Source organism: Labeo rohita, chromosome 22 (assembly GCF_022985175.1).
Source record: "Labeo rohita strain BAU-BD-2019 chromosome 22, IGBB_LRoh.1.0, whole genome shotgun sequence".
NCBI lineage: Eukaryota > Metazoa > Chordata > Actinopteri > Cypriniformes > Cyprinidae > Labeo > Labeo rohita.
The window spans coordinates 37,882,451-37,892,961 of NC_066890.1; the positions used below are offsets into that span (position 1 = coordinate 37,882,451).

The window sequence follows — 10,511 nt, forward strand, 5'->3', positions numbered from 1 at the left end:
GTTTTTTTCTCCATTTGTCACCGATGGAGTTTTGGTTCCTTGCCACTGTCGCCTCTGGCTTGCTTAGTTGGGGACACTTTCTCTTAACACAATATTGCATTTTATTTTATTGTTTTTGATTAACTACCTTTACCTATAATGTGAGTGTTTAATGTTGCCTTTGGCATTGTTGATGTACTGTTTCCTATTTAATACTGTACAGCCGCCTTGTCACAATTCTGTATTGTTAAAGGCGGTATATAAATAAAGGTGACTTGACTTGACTTGGATATCTGTGTGTAAAATGTGTTGCTCGATTGTGATGGCAATACTCCACTATTCACTGCAAGGCAGGGCCCCAAAATTGTCCTGCTTATGGCCCCCAGGTGTACAGGGCTGGCCCTGCAAACCACACTCTGACATCCATATCAACTGGTATATCACAAAGCTGCATAATTTATCCATATAAAGCGAAAATTTGCTTTATATGCCAAACCTAAAAAAAATGGCAAAAAAACAAACAAAAAAAAAAGTAAAAATTTTAATTTTGAAGCCCTGCCAACAGAATGAAAGCCTATTAACAAATATTGCATCATTTTATAGTTAAATGGCCCTGGGATTAAAAATTGCAGTTTTAATGGGTTTCAATGAGGACATTTTTGTCCAAAAAGTCCTGAGAGGAATTAATTTTGGAACCTGGTGTAAAAATAGATTTATTAAAGGAAATGAGGGTGGAATATTAAAATTCCAATAAAAATACACACCTGAGCCTAATGGTTAGACTAATGGTAGAATTGTATACTAATGGAATTACAGTGGTAAAAACTATAAAACATAACATTTACCTACCTAATCGGTCATGTTGTAAAACTACGGCAAACCAGCTGTTCTCCTGTAGTAGACCTCCACAGCAGAACGTCAAGAAGTAGCAGTTAAAATCGCGAACGCGCAATATGACGTCGGAATGCAGTTGCCTTCCATCCGTCACTGCTGCTTAAAGTCACCAGTGATGTGTTGAAGACGGAAGAGCTGCACGATGGCGTCCACCTTAGCGGTTCTTCTGCTCCTGTCTGCGTGTTTATTCAGGGGAACAGTCGGTAAGTCAGCCAACCTGTTATTAAAATCTAAAGAGACACTTTAAACTTGTTTTTAGGCGGTTTATCATATCATCGCAGTAAGCAGTAAGAATGCGCCTAATTCGATTGTACAAGACTATTGGATGTGATATGAGCAGTGTTGGGCAAGTTACTCCGAAAATGTAATTAAATTACTGAATACTTCTTTTAAAAGTAATCAAATTACTGTTCTGATTACTTTATTTCAAAAGTAATTAGTTACATTACTAGTTACATTACTTTTTTTCCTGTACATTCACGAAATTTACATGAAATATGAAGTTTGTGTGTTGCGTAACATCCCAGATTAAACGCTCCCAATAAAATATTGGTTATTAAAGCATCAACATTCACAAACCACTGTTATTTTTACTAAAAGCAATGCTGCGTGCCTGGCTGCAGAATGCACGGCATTTCGACAGGTGAGTGGATTCTCTGACTGTCCACTGCATTCCAGAAATCAACATTGTTTAACGCTGCAAACACGTTATAAATAGAAACTCTGCCTATGCTTACGCGTGTTAATCGTTTTTGTTAGTTGTTCTTGTTGCTTTTGTGCAATACATGAATATCAATTCATTTGTTTGAGATATTTTATGTTTAGATATTTCTATTTTGCGGGAGTTCCGCAAATCATTTTATTCTATTGCTTCCCGCACACACATGAGTCTCTGCCCGCCCGCACCCGCACTCGCCCATCAAGACATGATGAAGACAATAGATGTTGATGCGTTGATTTATTCACCCGGTACGTTCTCAAGAAGTTTAAATGCGCAGTGCTGCCCTTTCAGGTGTTTTAAATTGGATATGGAGTTTTTCACGGTTCAAAAAGTTCTCTTCCCCTCTAATTGACAACGCACAATAATTTTCTTGCCTTTGACAGAAATATACTCAAAATAATGATTGTATTTCCAGCTACAGAACGCGTACTTTCCTCTTTCCATGCTGACTTTGTTTTCATTGGTAGTATCCGCCTCACAGGCGCTTACCAGTCAAAGTAGGTCTCAGGTTTAGGACGTCGCGTGTGCTAGCCAACACCTTTTTACAATCTAGATGATAAAACACATTCTGTCGGCAATGATGTAAGGCAGCGGTAACGCATGCTTGTAACTATACTCTAGTTACTCATTTGGAATTTATAAGGCGTTAAATTACTCCGTAATTTAAAAATAATAATCAAATTACAGTAACGCGTTACAAAGTAATGCGTTACGGCCCAACACTGGATATGAGACAATTTAACCCCCTAACTGTCACCGTCCTTTATACGGGACGCCTAAGTTCACTTCACCATATTACAAATAAATCTTTATTTAATCATGACAAACTATATATCGTTGGAAAGGTCTAAGACTCCTAAATAGATATTGTACCACTGTTTTGTGTTACAAATGATTTAGGATTAGATTAATTTATGACAAAAAACATCAAAAAAAAAAAAAAAAAAAAAAAAATAATAATAATAATAATAATATATATATATATATATATATACGTAATTAACAGGAGTTTCTTTTCCTTTTCCCTATTACGCTTTAGATATAAGAAATTATATATCAGTTGAAAACTTAAAATCTCAGAATTCATCCTCTGAAAGCCATTTTAAAAGCATTACCATTGAAAGTGTACATTAAATCAGATTACAAACTGTTTTCGTTCATGAATTATAAAAAATTAAGTTTGAGTAGTGCATTTTCACATCTATGTTCAAAAATGGGAGTGACAGTTAAAAGGTCAAACTTGTTTTTGGGCAGTTTACCGATCATTTAATCGCAGTAAGCAGTAGGAATGTGCCTAATTCGATTATACAAGACTATTGGATGTGCTGTAGTCAGGGCTTTAGAGTTTTATTACTTTCACTTTCTTTCAGTTTAGTTTTTGCTTATATAGCTTATATTATATAGTCTACATCACTTAATGTAACCGTACTTTTTGAAAACTCACGATGCTAATGTCAAAGTCAGTTCTCTTGATTCTCTTAGAATTTATAAAATCATCGGAGGGTCTTTTATAAAATGTGTTGCATTTCTATTGTTCTTTTAGGTGATGATGATTGTCGGGACTACCGCGACAGGAGTGGGAACTACAGGCCCTCGAATAGCTGCGTTTTTTTGGAGCACTGCTGTGGAACCTGCGATAACAGATGCTGCTGCTCGAATCTACATAATAAGTTATCTGAGAATGATCAAGATATCTGCAGTTTGTAAGTACTTTGAAGTCATTTCGTTATTAATAAAATTTCCGTTAGACCCAAAGCCACCTTTTTTGCACTCTCATATCATTCCAACTCGTGATTATTTTTAACTTCCTGAACACAAAAAGAGAAAGTGTGAAGAACAACGTGATTGTTTGAATCTTATCTTCAAAAAGTACATCATTTTCATATTTGGGTCAGTTATTTCTTTAATTTCCCTCATATTATCCATAACTGTGATCATGATAATTCTGTGAACTGTTAATATCTGTTTTTGTTGTGATGGGTTGCTAAATATGCGTATCTTTGTTGAAACTATCTTTGACTACGCCACTCCAATTTACTCTGGGTAGGAGATCCCAAAGCCACCAAAAGAGGGGTCCCGCACAGCTGTTTAATTCAATGAATATACTCCAGGCAGAATTACTATAAATACCAATTCACCTTTATTAATTGCAATTACTATATATTCGTATCTGATTTTGCTCACAAGCCGGCCGAACACTGCTCATATGAGCTGGAAATACAGAAATTTAGAGGGTAGTACACTTCCAAAATCATACCAACCAATATAATAAAAAAAGAAAATACAATAAACCCAAAAGAAATTACGCTCGGGAGGCGCAGGCACAGGAGGGCGCTCGGGCGGTGCCGGCACTGGAGGGCGCTCGGGTGGCGCCGGCTCTGGAGGGCGCTCGGGTGGCAGCTCGGGCTCTGGAGGGTGCGCTGGAGGCAGCTCGGGCTCTGGAGGGCACGCTGGAGGAAGCTCGGGCTCTGGAGGGTGCGCTGGAGGCAGCTCGGACTCTAGAGGGCGCGCTGGAGGAAGCTCCGGCTTTGGAAGATGCGCTGGAGGCAGCTCGGGCTCTGGAGGAAGCTCAGGCTCTGGAGGGCGCGCTGGAGGCAGCTCGGACTCTGGAGGCAGCTCCGGCTCTGGAGGAAGCTCAGGCTCTGGAGGGCGCTCGGGTGGCAGCTCGGGCTCTGGAGGGTGCGCTGGAGGCAGCTCGGGCTCTGGAGGGCACGCTGGAGGAAGCTCGGGCTCTGGAGGGTGCGCTGGAGGCAGCTCGGACTCTAGAGGGCGCGCTGGAGGAAGCTCCGGCTTTGGAAGGTGCGCTGGAGGCAGCTCGGGCTCTGGAGGGCGCTCTGGAGGAAGCTCAGGCTCTGGAGAGCGCACTGGAGGCAGTTCGGGCTCTGGAGGGCGCGCTGGAGGCAGCTCCGGCTCTGCAGGGTGCTCTGGAGGAAGCTCGGGCTCTGGAGGGCGCGCTGGAGGCAGCTCCGGCTGTGGAGGCAGCTCCGGCTCTGGAAGAAGCTCGGGCTCTGGAAGAAGCTCGGGCTCTGGAAGAAGCTCGGGCTCTGGAGGGTGCGCTGGAGGCAGCTCAGGCTCTGGAGGGCACGCTGGAGGAAGCTTGGGCTCTGGAGGGCGCGCTGGAGGCAGCTCGGACTCTGGAGGGTGCGCTGGAGGCAGCTCGGGCTCTGGAGGGTGCGCTGGAGGCAGCTCCGGCTCTGGAAGAAGCTAGGGCTCTGGAGGGTGCTCTGGAGGAAGCTCATGCTCTGGAGGGCGCGCTAGAGGCAGCTCTGGCTCTGGAGGAAGCTCGGGCTCTGGAGGGCGCGCTGGAGACAGTTCCGGCTCTGAAGGAAGCTCCGGCTCTGGAGGAAGCTCAGGCTCTGGAGGGCGCTCTGGAGGAAAGAACGGGATTAGTGGAGGCTTGGGAGAGCTGGACGGGACCAGCGGAGAAGAAGGAGAGCTGGACGGAACCAGTGGAGACACAGGAGATAATAATCCACATACATCCTGATTGTCCTTAATATTAATTTTGCCTGCCATACAAGCAGCCAATAATCCAGAGCGCGGGGGCGTGGCTGGAGTCCATGAGCTGGCCGAGGGAGGAGTCCAAGAGCTGGCCGAGGGTGGAATCCGAGAGCTGGCCGAGGGCGGAGTCCATGAGCTGGTCGCGACCGCGGCTGGAATCCGAGAGCAAGCCGTGGGCAGAGTCCAAGAGTTGACCGTGGCCGGAGTCCGAGAGCTGGCTGTGGGTTCTGGGCTGAGGATGAGGGAGGAGCTATGGAGAACTGGGGTGAGTGAGGGAGGACCGGAGGGAGTGAGCACGTTGGGGCAGCACGTGGAGGACGCTGGCTGGTGGTGAGCTGGAGCGGCCGCGTGTTTACAAATGGGGGGAAGATTAAAATCTTCCACATTGACAAAGAACTTGGAATGACAAAGAGCAAGGACATGGTTGATAAATTCCGCAACTGGTTTGTGGCAATCGTCAGGAGTTATCGAACTGAACAATTTATCATCATTTAGCCCCATTTGGAAACACGCGTTGATCGTGGCGTCGCTCCAACTCACCAGATGACAAACGCACAGAAATTCCTCCACATATTGCTCCAATGGCCTCTCCGCCTGCTGAATATTCCACAGGTAATCCTCAGCCCAGAGCATCTTGTTAGGTCGGTTCTTCTGTCACAATGGCGTCATGTGCAGGGAATGATGAGGATGAGCGAGGAGATCCAAAACATGTAATTTTATTCAATAATCCACAAGGAACAGGAACGGACAGGAAACAGCAGGGAACCAATTGCAAACACAACGCATGAGCCTAAAACTGAATGACAATACAGAATGACAAATTAAGAACCGACGATCTAACAGTGGACACAACCAAACTTAAATACAGGGACTAATCAGGGGGAGACAGGTGTAGACGATTAGACAGTGACGTAATGAATTAGAAACGGAAATGGAAGACTAAATAAGGGCATACACGGGGAAAAACACACAAAACAGTCCAAAGGGTGTGACGCTTATGCTTTTAATAAAGAGTACCAATGAATCCACATTTTGTTTTAGTCTTAAAAAGTGAAAGGTGTATAAATGTAAGCAAAACAGACAATAATCTTTTCTTGTAAAACGTGACAAGATCGCGACTTCGAAAGTGAAAGCGTCTGAAGCCCGACTTGCAGCAAAAGCTCCCGTTCACAAAATTCAAACCAAAAATAATACTACTGATGAAAAAAAAAGTACAGGTTGAGGGTTTACCAGTTTTGTTACCATACACCTATAAACTATGATAAAAGTTTAAGTTGTAGCCCAAAAAAAAAAAAAAAGAAACGACCGTTTTTTGTGCTCCTGCGGCTAACTGAGAAAGATAGTCACAAATGAGCGACCCGTGGAAAGAATGAGTCCAGAGCCCTGGTCAGCCTGCCACTGGTTCTGAAGCAGTGGCGGCAATAATTAGGGAGCGGCGGCAGGGTCAGTGAGGGGGACGGATCGGGTCACTATGAATCTGGGGGGGTCAGGTCCCCCCAGTCCCTAGTGCCATCTGCGCGCCTGTGACGACATACTGTGATACCTCTGGGGCTGGACATCCATTTCTTAAATAAATTTAGAGAGTACTTTTTGTTCCACAAACATCTATATATGTGTGTGAGCTAAGTTAGAGACTGTGACAGCAGACAATGTAGGTGTTAAAATCATAGAAGGACTGAGTTCATAATTAATAATGATGTAAAGAATAATTCATTAAATATTTCATAATCAATTCATAATGCATAACTTCTTATATGAATATGAAAATTCTTAATAATTCAAAAAGTCAACACACCATATATATATAAGATTTTATAGATGAAATATACTAGAAGATGCTAAAGAGTGTTTCTAATGCTTGTTGCTTCATGTTTTTATTTGTTCAACAGTGACAGTGGTGCTGCCACTGGCAAACATGTTGCTGCTGTTCGCAAACGTCGCACTTCCAATCTCGAACATGGTGCTAACATTATTAAGAGTAGTGCTGACATGGTCACCGGTGGTGCTGCCATTGTCACCGGTGGTATTCTCATTGCCAAAATTGCTGCTGCCATTGGCGTGGCAGTAGTGGGTTTTGTGATCATCACTGTACTCCTCATCTGCTGCTTCCACTCCCGCTGCTATTTCTATAAATTGTGTAGACGACTCAGACGTAAGTGTTTTAGTGTTAAAGGAAAAGTTTACCCAAAACTGAAAATGCACTCACCCTCAGGCCATTCAAGATGTAGATGAGTTTGTTTCTTCATGGGAACATATTTGATTAAATCTAGCTTTACTCAAATTGCTCACCAACGGTTGGATCCCGTGCAGTAAATGAGTGGGGTCAGAATGAGAGTCATAAAAACACTCCAATTCCTCAGTTAACATCTTGTGGAGCAAAAAGCTGTGTTTTTAAGAAACAAATTCATCGTTATTAGGGATTATTTTGTCCAGAAGCGACAGTTTAAAGTTAAAAACATCTCAATGATGGATTTGTTTTTTTTTTACAAACACACAGCTTTTCACTTTGCTAGATGTTAATTGACTGACTGGAGTGGTGTGGATTACTTGTGGATTATTGTGATGTTTTTAGCAGCTGTTTGGACTCAAACAGCACCCATTCACTGCAGAGGTGAGCAAGTCATGTAATGTAACATTTTTCCTGCTCTGATGAAAAAAACCCATCTACAAGTAAACGTTCAGCCAATTTAATTTTTTTTTTTTTTTTTGTGAACAGTTCCATTATTGGAGATCATATGTTATTTAGGGGGTAATAAAATTGAATTATAAATTGATTTCTGTCTTGTTTATCTCACAGCTGGGGTTGGAATGCAAATAACCACAGTCACGAATATGCAAAACATTCAGCAGCAGCCTGCAGTGCAGGCGGTCCAGTACCCACAATACAAACCAGTGCCGACTCAACCAGGTTACGGTGGTCAGCCAATGCAGATGGGACCATTTCAGGGACAGCAATATGCACCAGGACCCCCACCCTCATATCAAGTGGCCTGTAAGAACACCTAGTACTATAGCCATGTGGTAGTAACTTTTTTCTGTGAAAGTAACTTTTACATTTTAAATAGCAGGAACGGTGATTCTATTTATAGAATGCGTCAACAAGTTTTCCAATTTGAATTTTTGAATAACAACGAGTGTCCCCAAATTTAGATAATTATGTTTTGACTTTGTACCAACTTTAAAGGACAGAATGGCTGTCAAGGTTGTAAAAACGGTTACATTTTTGATAAAGTCTTCACAGTTCCTTTTTAGATTGTATTATATTGTTTCAGGTGACATGATATTGTTTTTTGAAATCCAGCCTGTTTGTTTAATGGCTATTATGGAAGAAAAATCATTTTAATTATCTTATGTGCTTATGGAATATCATGTAAGTGTCTGCTTTATTTAAACCTGCTGTGAGGATGATGTGAAAGAAGGGTATCAGGGCCCTAAATATAAAGATTTGGACTCTGTTTGGACTCTCATTCTGATGGCACCCATTCACTGGAGAGGTGAGCAAGTCATGCAGGGGCGTTGTAGTTGGGTGAAAAGTGGGACTAAATTACCAGGGCCCCAAGTTGGGGGAGGGCCCCTGAGGAGTGAAATTTTATTTTCCTTTAAATATAATTGTAAGATCACAATAAATGTTGTTAACTAATGTAAATGCTAATATTTTGGGTAAATGCATCAGTTGATTGATATATTAAATGGTGTCCAAGTACATATAGTGTCTGAGGACAGGCACCCTCTCCCTTGCACGAAATGGTTTAGTCCACCTTCACCGGCCTTTGACTAGGCGCATTTGAAGTAGCGTTCATTCTGCTGAAGCGGCAGATGGCAGTGCATAACTGTGCTATGGAAGATGATGTCTAAGAAAGCTAAATCTGGTTCTCAGAAAAGAAAAGAGAGGCAAGAAAGGGATGAACATTGTATCTACTGTTAGCTTTTAAGCATTCTGCAAATAAAACAGAAATTCAGAGAAGTTGTGTAATAAGGCTTTTTTTGTTATACATATAAGAGTTCTTAGATTAGTAGTAAGGTTAGCTGTAGGTAGTTGTGAACCTCGAGTTTACGGGGGCCCATGGCCACTGCTTGTGCATAGGGCCCAGAATTTGGTGCTACGCCCCTGAAGTCATGTAATGTAAAAGTTTTCCTGCTCTGATGAAAAAACAAACCCATCTACAAGTAAATGTTCAGCCAATTTAAAAAATTATTTATTTTTTTTTTTTTTTTGGTGAACAGTTCCATTATTGGAGATCATATGTTATTAGGGGGTAATTCAGGGGCAGCTGTGGCCTAATGTTTAGGGAGTCAAGCTTGTAATCAAAAGGTTGCGGTTTTGATTCCCAGGTCTGGCAGGGATTGAAGCCATACTTCGCCTCACGTCCTTTCCTTTCCTTTCCTTTCCTTTCCTTTTAAAATTGAATTATAAATTGATTTCTGTCTTGTTTATCTCACAGCTGGGGTAGGAACGCAAGTCATGAATATGCAATGCATTCAGCAGCGGCCTGCAATGCAGGTGGTACAGCACCCACAATGCCAACCAGTGCCGACTCAACCGGGTTGTGGTGGTCAGCCAATGCAGATGGGACCATATCAGGGACAGCAATATGCACCAGGACCCCCACCCTCATATCAAATGGCCCGTAAGAACACCTAGTACTACAACCATGTAGTAGTAATCTTGGGAGTATGAAGCAGAATGCATTTATCTGACTCTATGTCTGACTCTATGACTGTGTGGAAAGTTACCGGTTAGGAGATGTAACCTTGAAGGCTGGTGAAGAGATATAAGTTGGAGTGAGCCCTGCTTTCTTGGTCGCACTCTGCAGCAACCTGTGTTTCTGTATGACTGTCTGACCTTCTTTTCAAAGAATAAACTTATAAAAGACATTTGACTGAGTTTGTCTCTTTTTTGTTTTTATTTTGCCACAACACTCTACATTTTGTAAATGTTTAACTGGTGTTTTATTTTTTTGTGTGTGTAAGATGTTGTTTTTTACGGTGTTTATTTAAAATATTCGTACTTTTTTATTTAACCAACTAAGAACTTGCTGAAGTTCTTATTGTAAATAACAGCCAATAAATACTTTACAATTCTGTGTACAGGCTTTTTACTCTTACTTTTATAGATTAGTAAAGATAGATTATTTTTATTGTTTTAAATATGATCCCAGAAGTCATGTTTTACTACATTTTAGTAATTTGATATACCTCAGTACCGAATTTAATGCTGCACGATAAACCGAAATGAAATCGCAATCGCGGTTAATCAAAAGCTACGATTGTCATGCGTATCTTTTAGTGAAGCACGGTTCTGTGATCAGCAGTAAATCTCCATCCAGGGGCCAGACGGCGCTCTCACGCGTAAACAATACACCCGGAGAAGACACCCAAAAAAATCACGATCCCTGCAGCTGATTAAACAGATTTA

The 10,511-nt window shown here is 42.0% G+C and overlaps 1 protein-coding gene across 1 annotated transcript; it reads left to right on the top strand.

Moving 5' to 3' along the window:
• The first annotated feature begins 1,000 nt into the window (after positions 1 to 1,000).
• Positions 1,001 to 9,961, top strand: LOC127153244 (protein shisa-4). Its single transcript, XM_051094221.1, has 5 exons — positions 1,001 to 1,076; positions 3,138 to 3,297; positions 6,985 to 7,247; positions 7,893 to 8,087; positions 9,538 to 9,961. The coding sequence occupies exons 1-5, from the start codon at positions 1,016 to 1,018 to the stop codon at positions 9,735 to 9,737; spliced, it is 879 nt and encodes a 292-aa protein (XP_050950178.1). The 5' UTR covers positions 1,001 to 1,015; the 3' UTR covers positions 9,738 to 9,961.
• Positions 9,962 to 10,511: the final 550 nt, after the last annotated feature.

What these genes read in the sequence shown, in the direction of transcription:
- LOC127153244 (XM_051094221.1), top strand. Translation starts at nt 1,016, where the DNA reads ATGGCGTCCACCTTAGCGGTTCTTCTGCTCCTGTCTGCGTGTTTATTC. An exon ending in GATCAAGATATCTGCAGTTT is followed by an intron (nt 3,298 to 6,984) that starts GTAAGTACTTTG and finishes TTTGTTCAACAG; the next exon opens with TGACAGTGGTGCTGCCACTG. An exon ending in ATTGTGTAGACGACTCAGAC is followed by an intron (nt 7,248 to 7,892) that starts GTAAGTGTTTTA and finishes TTTATCTCACAG; the next exon opens with CTGGGGTTGGAATGCAAATA.